This window comes from Oncorhynchus gorbuscha, linkage group LG06, assembly GCF_021184085.1.
Source record: "Oncorhynchus gorbuscha isolate QuinsamMale2020 ecotype Even-year linkage group LG06, OgorEven_v1.0, whole genome shotgun sequence".
Classification (NCBI taxonomy): domain Eukaryota; kingdom Metazoa; phylum Chordata; class Actinopteri; order Salmoniformes; family Salmonidae; genus Oncorhynchus; species Oncorhynchus gorbuscha.
This window is the reverse complement of record NC_060178.1, coordinates 104,984,891-104,998,597: the sequence shown is the minus strand read 5'-3', so window position 1 is coordinate 104,998,597 and position 13,707 is coordinate 104,984,891. Positions and strand designations below refer to the sequence as shown.

At 42.3% G+C, this 13,707-nt stretch overlaps 1 protein-coding gene across 9 annotated transcripts in view; it reads left to right on the top strand.

Annotated features, from left to right (window-relative positions):
• Positions 1–13,707, top strand: part of LOC124038645 (neurexin-1a-like) — an 819,670-nt gene that overhangs the window by 319,614 nt on the left and 486,349 nt on the right. For all 9 annotated transcript variants that reach the window (XM_046354744.1, XM_046354740.1, XM_046354738.1 and 6 more), the window contains one exon: positions 9,779–9,901. In XM_046354744.1, the coding sequence (XP_046210700.1) occupies positions 9,779–9,901 (123 nt within the window). The remainder of the gene's footprint in view (positions 1–9,778; positions 9,902–13,707) is intronic.

Below are 13,707 nucleotides of genomic sequence, written 5' to 3'. Positions count from 1 at the left end.
TTGACAAGCCGCTGACAGAGTTGACAACAGATTCTCAAAACAGACATATGTTTTGCCTCTAAAAATAAACTTCAATACAAACATTTGTAAATATGGACAGTTATTCATTTGAAAGTCCCCAATAAAAGCATAACCATTCTATCAGATTTTTAGCACTCTGACAAGGTTGACATTAGAATTTCTTTGTTGTTGACGAAGTTGACAATATGTATATTTTTTCTTCATTTTCTAGGCTAATTATTTGTTTAAACCACTTAATATGGTATTGCGTTATTCAGGGTTGTCAGTTGGCGGCATCTCTGGACAGCTTTATGGAGGAAAATCATGTTCAGAATGGACTCAAAGAACACATCACTGTCAATGAGGGGTCCTAGGCTCCCTTCCCGTGGGCGGCCTCAGCTCCGCCTTAAGAAATTGCTGCCACTTCAAATTTAACACTGAACAGGCACTGACAGAAGACAAGCTAAAAATACACGCACGCACGCACGCACGCACGCACGCACACACACACACACACACACACACACACACACACACACACACACACACACACACACACACACACACACACACACACACACACACACACACACACACACACACACACACACACACGCTGTCAGGTGGATTGTTGTTTTTTGTCTGTCTGTCTGTCTGTCTGTCTGTCTGTCTGTCTGTCTGTCTGTCTGTCTGTCTGTCTGTCTGTCTGTCTGTCTGTCTGTCTGTCTGTCTGTCTGTCTGTCTGTCTGTCTGTCTGTCTGTCTGTCTGTTTCTCTCTCTCTCTCTCACACACACACACACACACAGACACACTGTCTGTCCCTCTCTCTCAGTCCCTCTCTCCCTCTCTCTCTTCCTCTCTCTCTCTGTCTTTCTCACTCTCACACACTGTCTGTCCTTCTATCTCACACACACACATGAGCACGCACACACACACAGCCCCACACAATTATTGTACAAAGCAATTACAGAAAGACCCCAGATTATGCAAATGTATTTGACAGGATTGCAGAGTATGAATGTAGTCTGTGAACTGGGGTGATATTGGATTGGCATGTGCTGTATAGCCAAGAACATTTGCATACAAACAAACAACACAGATGCCTGACATTGGATGTAAATGTCACAGCTTCTAAAGTTCTCTTGACAACATTCAACCACATACCCTTTTTGCTGCACATGGTCTTCAGTGACAATAAACCACTTTTAGAATGGCCTGCTTGGGTCTAATCCTGCTGTAGTGTAGTGACCTGTTCCTCTCTCTCTGTCTCTCCAAATGACATTGTGCTGGTGGGATACAGTAGTAAGCTCTGGCTGTCCTGTTACCCATCCAGCCATTATATACCTGGAGCCAATACCCTAATTCCTTCATCCCTCCTCCCTATTCCTAGTTCCTTCATCCCTCCTCTCTATTCCTAGTTCCTTCACCCCTCCTCTCTATTCCTGGTTCCTTTATCCCTCCTCCCTATGCCTAGTTCCTTCATCCCTCCTCTCTATTCCTGGTTTCTTCATCCCTCCTCCCTATTCCTAGTTCCTTCATCCCTCCTCCATATTCCTAGTTCCTTCATCCCTCCTCTCTATTCCTGGTTCCTTCATCCCTCCTCTCTATTCCTGGTTTCTTCATCCCTCCTCTCTATGCCTGGTTTCTTCATCCCTCCTCTCTATTCCTGGTTCCTTTATCCCTCCTCCCTATGCCTAGTTCCTTCATCCCTCCTCTCTATTCCTGGTTTCTTCATCCCTCCTCCCTATTCCTAGTTCCTTCACCCCTCCTCTCTATTCCTGGTTCCTTTATCCCTCCTCCCTATGCCTAGTTCCTTCATCCCTCCTCTCTATTCCTGGTTTCTTCATCCCTCCTCCCTATTCCTAGTTCCTTCATCCCTCCTCCATATTCCTAGTTCCTTCATCCCTCCTCTCTATTCCTGGTTCCTTCATCCCTCCTCTCTATTCCTGGTTTCTTCATCCCTCCTCTCTATGCCTAGTTCCTTCACCCCTCCTCTCTATTCCTGGTTCCTTTATCCCTCCTCCCTATGCCTAGTTCCTTCATCCCTCCTCTCTATTCCTGGTTTCTTCATCTAGTTCCTTCATCCCTGCTCTCTATTCCTGGTTCCTATTCCTATGTTCCTTCATCCCTCCTCTCTATTCCTAGTTTCTTCATCCCTCCTCTCTATACCTGGTTTCTTCATCCCTCCTCTCTATGCCTGGTTTCTTCATCCCTCCTCTCTATTCCTAGTTTCTTCATCCCTCCTCTCTATTCCTGGTTTCTTCATCCCTCCTCTCTATTCCTGTTTCCTTCATCCCTCCTCTCTATACCTGGTTTCTTCATCCCTCCTCTCTATTCCTCTTTCCTTCATCCCTCCTCTCTATGCCTGGTTTCTTCATCCCTCCTCTCTATTCCTAGTTTCTTCATCCCTCCTCTCTATTCCTGATTTCTTCATCCCTCCTCTCTATTCCTGTTTCCTTCATCCCTCCTCTCTATTCCTGTTTCCTTCATCCCTCCTCTCTATACCTGGTTTCTTCATCCCTCCTCTCTATTCCTGTTTCTTCATCCCTCCTCTCTATTCCTGTTTCCTTCATCCCTCCTCTCTATACCTGGTTTCTTCATCCCTCCTCTCTATTCCTGTTTCCTTCATCCCTCCTCTCTATACCTGGTTTCTTCATCCCTCCTCTCTATACCTGGTTTCTTCATCCCTCCTCTCTATGCCTGGTTTCTTCATCCCTCCTCTCTATACCTGGTTTCTTCATCCCTCCTCTCTATACCTGGTTTCTTCATCCCTCCTCTCTATACCTGGTTTCTTCATCCCTCCTCTCTATACCTGGTTTCTTCATCCCTCCTCTCTATACCTGGTTTCTTCATCCCTCCTCTCTATACCTGGTTTCTTCATCCCTCCTCTATCCCTCCTCTCTATACCTGGTTTCCTTCATCCCATCCCTCCTCTATACCTGGTTTCTTCATCCCTCCTCTCTATACCTGGTTTCTTCATCCCTCCTCTCTATTCCTGGTTTCTTCATCCCCCTCTCTACCTCTATATCCTGTTTCTTCATCCCTCCTCTCTATACCTGGTTTCTTCATCCCTCCTCTCTATACCTGGTTTCTTCATCCCTCCTCTCTATTCCTGTTTCTTCATCCCTTCATCCCTCCTCTCTATACCTGGTTTCTTCATCCCTCCTCTCTATACCTGGTTTCTTCATCCCTCCTCTCTATACCTGGTTTCTTCATCCCTCCTCTCTATTCCTGTTTCTTCATCCCTCCTCTCTATACCTGGTTTCTTCATCCCTCCTCTCTATACCTGGTTTCTTCATCCCTCCTCTCTATACCTGGTTTCTTCATCCCTCCTCTCTATTCCTGTTTCCTTCATCCCTCCTCTCTATACCTGGTTTCTTCATCCCTCCTCTCTATACCTGGTTTCTTCATCCCTCCTCTCTATACCTGGTTTCTTCATCCCATCCCCTCTCTATACCTGGTTTCTTCATCCCTCCTCTCTATACCTGGTTTCTTCATCCCTCCTCTCTATACCTGGTTTCTTCATCCCTCCTCTCTATACCTGGTTTCTTCATCCCTCCTCTCTATACCTGGTTTCTTCATCCCTCCTGGTTTCTTATCCCTCCTGGTTTCTTCATCCCTCCTCTCTATACCTGGTTTCTTCATCCCTCCTCTCTACCTGGTTTCTATACCTGGTTTCTTCATCCCTCCTCTCTATACCTGGTTTCTTCATCCCTCCTCTCTATACCTGGTTTCTTCATCCCTCCTGGTTTCTTCATCCCTCATACCTGGTTTCTTCATCCCTCCCTCTATACCTGGTTTCTTCATCCCTCCTCTCTATACCTGGTTTCTTCATCCCTCCTCTCTATACCTGGTTTCTTCATCCCTCCTCTCTATACCTGGTTTCTTCATCCCTCCTCTCTATACCTGGTTTCTTCATCCCTCCTCTCTATACCTGGTTTCTTCATCCCTCCTCTCTATACCTGGTTTCTTCATCCCTCCTCTCTATACCTGGTTTCTTCATCCCTCCTCTCTATACCTGGTTTCTTCATCCCTCCTCTCTATACCTGGTTTCTTCATCCCTCCTCTCTATACCTGGTTTCTTCATCCCTCCTCTCTATACCTGGTTTCTTCATCCCTCCTCTCTATACCTGGTTTCTTCATCCCTCCTCCTACCTGGTTTCTATCCTGGTTTCTTCATCCCTCCTCTCTATACCTGGTTTCTTCATCCCTCCTCTCTATACCTGGTTTCTTCATCCCTCCTCTCTATACCTGTTTCTTTTCCTTTCTTCATTCCTGGTTTCTTCATCCCTCCTCTCTATACCTGGTTTCTTCATCCCTCCTCTCTATACCTGGTTTCTTCATCCCTCCTCTCTATACCTGGTTTCTTCATCCCTCCTCTCTATACCTGGTTTCTTCATCCCTCCTCTCTATACCTGGTTTCTTCATCCCTCCTCTCTATACCTGGTTTCTTCATCCCTCCTCTCTATTCCTGTTTCCTTCATCCCTCCTCTCTATACCTGGTTTCTTCATCCCTCCTCTCTATTCCTGGTTTCTTCATCCCTCCTCTCTATATCTGGTTTCTTCATCCCTCCTCTCTATACCTGGTTTCTTCATCCCTCCTCTCTATACAAATGATTTGATCATGGCAACACCTTAATCTGGGTTCCAGCAGTGTATGTTACCTGTGCATGTGCCAGCATCAGCCAAGAGCCCCCCTCTTTATCGAGAGTGAAGTGAGTTCAGAACAACTGAAAGTATGTATCTTAGAAGCTGCAGATGGCTTGGTTCCACTGTCTTCACTCCCCCCTGGATGCATTTGGAGAGCAGGTTCATTCCACTCAACCAACTTACAGCTATTTACTTCCTTTCCTCTTTCTCTGAAATCTTCAAAGCCTCAATGTAATGTGTATGCAAATCACAGGCAGCTGGAGCACTGGGCTACTATACTCCACCTCAGAAGATCCATTTTGCTTTGTAAGCACTAAACAACATACCAAGGCCAGGGCAGGATAGAAACCAGGCTCCTGGAGAATGGGGATAGGGTGAGAGAGCAAAATATGAAATAATGGGATGGAGGGATTTGGAGCACTTGAAAGGATGGCTTGATCTTTACCTTTCATCCCTCTGTCCTTGTGGCAGAGAGAGGAGCAGGAGGTGGAAGAGGAGGAGGAGAAATAAAGAAAAAAGAGAGCAGGGGAGGGTTCAGCAGGATATATGTTCCTTGTGTGAGTGACACACGGTATGAGTTGGAATCGCTCAAGTCTTTGGTCCAGGACAATACAATCACATTTCCCAATGTTGGGACCCTAACTGTTCTCTGAATCTGGAGACAGTATGGCTTTAAGAGAAAACCAAATGATCAGTGTTCCAATTGGGTCAAATTCAGGCTCTGATTCTGAATGTATGCAGTCATATCTTCTGCTGGAGAGGGGAGATTCATATTGTGCCAGATGGCAGGACATCATTTGATATACACTGACTGTGGCTCCTGCACTGACTATGAACATGTTGAGTGTGTGTGTATATGTGTGTGTATGTGTATATAATCTAAAAAATATATAGTGTATATACTTTCAAACTCTCACATTAAGTAAATGAGCCACATTCACAACAGCTTCATGTCCTGCCTTACCTCCAGTGTCATGTCCTGATGCTGTGTCAGAGGAGAGGAGGTGTAGTTCTCCACTGTCCTCATGTTCTAAGTTACTATGGGGATGTCTCTCCTCCTTAATGGTTTTTAATTCATAAAGTGTGAAAGTGTGAATGCAATGCAGAACTGTCTCGAGTGTACTCGTTTGGTACAAATTGCATATTTAAATATACAACTTCAACACCATCAGTAATTTTTCTCACAGTTAGCCATTAGGCAGTTATGACTTTAGAAAATCCCTGGGATGCCCCTCTTTATAAAATCACAGTCCTTATTTTCTCATTCTGCCAGCTTCTGTTCTCAACTTTGGCAAGACACGTCCCTCTCTGCCTCAGTCACAGTTAGACAGCTCAAACTAGTACCTTGAATAATGTTAAATGTTTGCCTACATTTTTATCATTTTTTTTCTCTTAAAACCCCCTAGAGTTGGGTTCCGTGGCCCACAGAAATCACATTAGCATATTAAATTAATCCCCATCAAAATCTGTCAGTTTAAACTAGAGATATCTGTTTTTTTGCATTGGATGAGTCTTAGTCCAACACATCTGCCGATGTCACACTTCCGCATCTGCGGTGAAAGGTGCCAGAGCGGTGTTTGTCAGACCATGAGACATCTGCGGTGAAAGGTCGCAGAGCCAGAGCGGTGTTTGTCAAACCATGAGATATCTGGGGTGAAAGGTGGCAGAGCCAGAGCGGTGTTTGTCAGACCATGAGATATCTGCGGTGAAAGGTCGCAGAGCGGTGTTTGTCAGACCATGAGATATCTGCATTGAAAGGTGCCAGAGCGGTGTTTGTCAGACCATGAGATATCTGCGGTGAAAGGTCGCAGAGCCAGAGCGGTGTTTGTCAAACCATGAGATATCTGCGGTGAAAGGTCGCAGAGCCAGAGCGGTGTTTGAAAGACCATGAGATATCTGGGGTGAAAGGTGGCAGAGCCAGAGCGGTGTTTGTCAGACCATGAGATATCTGGGGTGAAAGGTCGCAGAGCCAGAGCGGTGTTTGTCAGACCAACAAGAAATAAGACCAAAAATACTATTCAAAGTCAATACTTTGTAGAGCCACCTTTTGCGGCAATTACAGCTGCAAGTCTCTTGGGGTACGTCTCTATAATCTTGGAAAATCTAGCCACTGGGATTTTTGCCCATTCCTCAAGTCAAACTGCTCCAGCTCCTTCAAGTTGGATGGGTTCCGCTGGTGAACGGCAATCTTTAAGTCATTCCACAGATTCTCATTTGGATTGAGGTCTGGGCTTTGACTATGCCATTCCAAGATATTTAAATGTTTCCCCTTAAACCACTCAAGTGTTGCTTTAGCAGTATGATTAGGGTCATTGTCCGGCTGGAAGGTGAACCTCCGTCCCAGTCTCAAATCTCTGGAAGACTTTAACCAATTTCCCTCAAGAATTTCCCTATATTTAGCGCCATCCATCATTCCTTCAATTCTGACCAGTTTCCCAGTCCCTGCCAATGAAAAACATCCCCACAGCAAGATGCTGCCACCACCATGCTTCACTGTGGGGATGGTGTTCTCAAGTTGATGAGAGGTGTTGAGTTTGCGCGAGACATAGCATTTTCCTTGATGGCCAAAAAGCTACATTGTAGTCTCATCTGACCAGAGTTCCTTCTTCCATATGTTTGGAGCGTCTCCCACATGCCTTTTGGCGAACACCAAATGTATTTGCTTATTTTTTTCTTTAAGCAATTGCTTTTTTCTGGCCACTCTTCTGTAAAGCCCAGCTCTGTGGAGTGTACTGCTTAAAGTGTTTCTATGGACAGATACTCCAATCTCCAATGTGGAGCTTTGCATCTCCTTCAGGGTTATCTTTGGTCTCTTTGTTGCCTCTCTGATTAATAGCCTCCTTGCCTGGTCCGTTTTGGTGGGCGGCCCTCTCTTGGCAGGTTTGTTGTGGTTCCATATTCTTTCCATTTTTTAATAATGGATTTAATGGTGCTCCGTGTGATGTTCAAAGTTTGATTTTTTTTTACCCAACCCTGAGCTGTACTTCTCCACAACGTTGTCCCTGACCTGTTTGGAGAGCTCCTTGGTCTACATCAAGTCAAAAATCTAAGTTTATTTGTCACTTCCGCCTAATACAACCTTACAGTGAAATGCTTGCTTACAGGCTATAACCAATAGTGCAAAAAAGGTGTTAGTTGAACAGTAGGTAAGTAAAGAAATAAAACAACAGTAAAAAGACAGCCGAGGCTACATACAGACACCGGTTAGTCAGGCTGATTGAGGTAGTATGAACATGTAGAAAAAGTGACTATGCATAGATGATGAACAGAGAGTAGAAGTAGCGTAAAAGAGGGGTTGGTGGGTGGTGGGTGGCAGGACACAATGCAGATGGCAGGTGGCAGGTTAGCCAATGTGCCGGAGCACAATAATACCCTCAATATTTATTGGAAAGAAGCATCAAGATCACCGTGCACTTTCACCACCCTGTGAAGTTCATCATAACATATTTCATCTGTAGCCTAATAAACTGCATGCTTTCCTGAGTTGTAGTGGCAGGACAACACAAGTTCACCATTCGATATGATGGTTATTATATCAATATTTGTGCATTAAGGCGTTTCCACCGGCGTTTCCACCATTTCTCGCATAATTAATTTTACAAAAATATCCCACCATGTCGAACAAAAAGATGGACTACCGTCATTTATAAAATTGTACCAGAATTACCAGAATTTCATCCTTTTATCATACGTCAGGTAATTCGTCCACATGAAATGGTTGGATATAAATATTGGTTTGTTTCAAGTATGAAGGAAGTTAGAAGTAGTTTCGTGAGTCAATGCTAGCAACCGGTAATGCAATGACTAGAAATCTATGAGTACAGTATCTGCTAGCATGCTAGTAGATCCCCAAAGACTTCCAGTCATTGCATTAACAGTAGTTAGCATTGTTTCACAAATGGAAATACAGGAAGTACTAACTTCAAAATCAGGAAACCATTTTTTATGTTTTATATATATATATTTAACCCCTTATGTTTGGCACTAAACTATCTCCATATATAGTGCTTTGCAAAAGTATTCATCCCCCTTGGTATTTTATTTTATTTTTTATATTACACCCTGTCATTTAAATGGATTTTGATTTCATGAAATGGACATACACAAAATTGTCCAAATTGGTGAATTGAAATGAAAAATAATTACTTGTTTCAAAAAAACAAAACCCCAAAATGTAAAGTGGTGTGTGCATATGTTTTCACCCCCTTTGCTGTGAAGCCCCCAAAGTAAGATCTGGTGCCACCAATTACCTTCACAAGTAACATAATTAGTTAAACAAAGTACACCTGTGTGCAATCTAAGTGTCACATGATCTGTCACATGATCTCAGTATATATACACCTGTTCTGAAAGGCCCCAGAGTCTGCAACACCACTAAGTAAGGGGGCACCACCAAGCAAGCGGCACTATGAAGTAATCAAATGGCTACCCGGACTACTTGCATTGTGTTCCCAGCCTTTTATCCGCAAAAAAAGTCAGTTTAATGGAAACATGTCTGGTGGGAAAATGCACATATTGTTTTATGGCAGACTTTATAAAATTATTGTCGACATTTGATTGTAACCAAGCTACAGAGACATAAAAATGGTATCCATGAGCTCATCTGACTCGGGAAGTAGATTAAGGACCTCATTGCCAAAATCACAAAGTATTTCTTTAACATAATTGTTTACAATTCATTTGATTGAGTTGTTTTAGTTAAGACTATTTAAGTTATGAACATACTTTTTCACCCCCAATATTATTATATACAATTAATTTGATTGAGGTGACAACAGAGTACGGTTTGAAATTCCATATAACAATAACTAAAAAAGATGGAGTTTGTTTCTCAGTACCTTACCCTTCTGTAGCGCCAAGCTAGGCCAGCACTGTGGTGGCGGGTTACTGCCACCTAGTGACGTTATTAACAGAACACTCATAGAAATACGAGAGCAGGATTTTCTCTCTCCCTCTCCCTCTCTCCCTACCCTTCTACACACAACCTGTCACTGCACTAACTCAGGTTTATTTTCTCCCTGTCCCGAGGTGTGCGTGAAACCACTGTTTGGGCAAGGTGTGTGTGTTAACCACTGTCTGGGTGAGGTGTGTGTGTGTGTCTTAACCACTGTTTGGGCTATCCTACAGGCAAGGGTCCGGAGACCATTTTTGCTGGTCAGAACCTGAACGATAACGAGTGGCACACGGTGCGTGTGTTCAGGAGGGGAAAGAGTTTGAAACTCACCGTAGATGATCTTCAACCTGTAGAAGGTACAACCACACCCTCTCTAACAAACTGACTATGTTTTATATGTGTGAGAATTTTCAAGATGATCCTTTGACCCTTTATATGTAGGACACAGTTTGACTATGGACTAGGTCAGAAAATCATTCAGGTCTAGTCCATAATGTCTGATATAAAATCAGTCAGTACATACAGGTCAGTACATACAGGTCAGTATACAGGTCAGTAATGTAATGTACAGGTCAGTATACAGGTCAGTAATGTAATGTACATGTCAGTATTTACAGGTCAGGTTATACATGTCAGTATAACAATGTCAGTATACCACGTCAGTATACAGGTCAGTATATACATGTCAGTATATCCATATCAGTATACACGTCAGTATACAGGTCAGTATAAACAGGTCAGTATACAGGTCAGTATACAGGTCAGTATATACAGGTCAGTATATACAGGTCAGTATATACAGGTCAGTATATACAGGTCAGTATACAGGTCAGTATATACAGGTCAGTATACAGGTCAGTAATGTAATGTACAGGTCAGTATACAGGTCAGTAATGTAATGTACAGGTCAGTATATACAGGTCAGTATATACAGGTCAGTTTAATAAGGTCAGTATACATGTCAGTATTTACAGGTCAGTATACACGTCAGTATACAGGTCAGTATATACAGGTCAGTATACAGGTCAGTATACACAGGTTAGTATACAGGTCAGTAGACACGTCAGTATATACAGGTCAGTATATACATGTCAGTATACAGGTCAGTAGACACGTCAGTATATACATGTCAGTACACAGGTCAGTATACAGGTCAGTATACAGGTCAGTATATACAGGTCAGTATACAGGTCAGTATATACAGGTCAGTATACAGGTCAGTATATACAGGTCAGTATATACAGGTCAGTATATACAGGTCAGTATACAGGTCAGTATATACAGGTCAGTATATACAGGTCAGTATATACAGGTCAGTATACTGGTCAGTATATACAGGTCAGTATATACAGGTCAGTATACAGGTCAGTATACAGGTCAGTGTACAGGTCAGTGTACAGGTCAGTATATACAGGTCAGTATACAGGTCAGTATATACAGGTCAGTATATACAGGTCAGTATATACAGGTCAGTATAAACAGGTCAGTAGACACGTCAACATTTTCAGGTCAATATATACAGGTCAGTATACAGGTCAGTATATACAGGTCAGTATACAGGTCAGTATAGACAGGTCAGTATACAGGTCAGTATATACAGGTCAGTATATACAGGTCAGTAGACACGTCAACATTTTCAGGTCAATATATACAGGTCAGTATACAGGTCAGTATATACAGGTCAGTATATACAGGTCAGTAGACACGTCAACATTTTCAGGTCAATATATACAGGTCAGTATACAGGTCAGTATATACAGGTCAGTAGACACGTCAACATTTTCAGGTCAATATATACAGGTCAGTATACAGGTCAGTATATACAGGTCAGTATACAGGTCAGTATATACAGGTCAGTAGACACGTCAACATTTTCAGGTCAATATATACAGGTCAGTATACAGGTCAGTATATACAGGTCAGTAGACACGTCAACATTTTCAGGTCAATATATACAGGTCACAGGTAGTATACAGGTCAGTATACAGGTCAGTATACAGGTCAGTATAAACAGGTCAGTATACAGGTCAGTATAAACAGGTCAGTATACAGGTCAGTAGACACGTCAACATTTTCAGGTCAATATATACAGGTCAGTATACAGGTCAGTATATACAGGTCAGTAAACAGGTCAGTATATACAGGTCAGTATACAGGTCAGTATATACAGGTCAGTATATACACGTCAGTAGACACGTCAACATTTTCAGGTCAATATATACAGGTCAGTATACAGGTCAGTATATACAGGTCAGTATACAGGTCAGTATAAACAGGTCAGTATACAGGTCAGTATATACAGGTCAGTATACAGGTCAGTATACAGGTCAGTATACAGGTCAGTATAAACAGGTCAGTATACAGGTCAGTATATACAGGTCAGTATATACAGGTCAGTATACAGGTCAGTATACAGGTCAGTATAAACAGGTCAGTATACAGGTCAGTATATACAGGTCAGTATATACAGGTCAGTAGACACGTCAACATTTTCAGGTCAATATATACAGGTCAGTATACAGGTCAGTATATACAGGTCAGTAGACACGTCAACATTTTCAGGTCAATATATACAGGTCAGTATACAGGTCAGTATATACAGGTCAGTATATACAGGTCAGTAGACACGTCAACATTTTCAGGTCAATATATACAGGTCAGTATACAGGTCAGTATATACAGGTCAGTAGACACGTCAACATTTTCAGGTCAATATATACAGGTCAGTATACAGGTCAGTATATACAGGTCAGTATACAGGTCAGTATATACAGGTCAGTAGACACGTCAACATTTTCAGGTCAATATATACAGGTCAGTATACAGGTCAGTATATACAGGTCAGTAGACACGTCAACATTTTCAGGTCAATATATACAGGTCAGTATACAGGTCAGTATACAGGTCAGTATAAACAGGTCAGTATACAGGTCAGTATATACAGGTCAGTATACAGGTCAGTATAAACAGGTCAGTATACAGGTCAGTAGACACGTCAACATTTTCAGGTCAATATATACAGGTCAGTATACAGGTCAGTATATACAGGTCAGTATACAGGTCAGTATATACAGGTCAGTATACAGGTCAGTATATACAGGTCAGTATATACACGTCAGTAGACACGTCAACATTTTCAGGTCAATATATACAGGTCAGTATAAAGGTCAGTATATACAGGTCAGTATACAGGTCAGTATAAACAGGTCAGTATACAGGTCAGTATATACAGGTCAGTATACAGGTCAGTATACAGGTCAGTATACAGGTCAGTATAAACAGGTCAGTATACAGGTCAGTATATACAGGTCAGTATATACAGGTCAGTATACAGGTCAGTATACAGGTCAGTATAAACAGGTCAGTATACAGGTCAGTATATACAGGTCAGTATATACAGGTCAGTAGACACGTCAACATTTTCAGGTCAATATATACAGGTCAGTATACAGGTCAGTATATACAGGTCAGTAGACACGTCAACATTTTCAGGTCAATATATACAGGTCAGTATACAGGTCAGTATATACAGGTCAGTATACAGGTCAGTATATACAGGTCAGTAGACACGTCAACATTTTCAGGTCAATATATACAGGTCAGTATACAGGTCAGTATATACAGGTCAGTAGACACGTCAACATTTTCAGGTCAATATATACAGGTCAGTATACAGGTCAGTATACAGGTCAGTATAAACAGGTCAGTATACAGGTCAGTATATACAGGTCAGTATACAGGTCAGTATAAACAGGTCAGTATACAGGTCAGTAGACACGTCAACATTTTCAGGTCAATATATACAGGTCAGTATACAGGTCAGTATATACAGGTCAGTATACAGGTCAGTATATACAGGTCAGTATACAGGTCAGTATATACAGGTCAGTATATACAGGTCAGTATACGTCAACATTTTCAGGTCAATATATACAGGTCAGTATAAAGGTCAGTATATACAGGTCAGTATACAGGTCAGTATAAACAGGTCAGTATACAGGTCAGTATATACAGGTCAGGTACATATACAGGTCAGTATACAGGTCACAGGTCAGTATATACAGGTCAGTATACAGGTCAGTATATACAGGTCAGTATACAGGTCAGTATAGTATACAGGTCAGTATATACAGGTCAGTATACAGGTATACAGGTCAACATT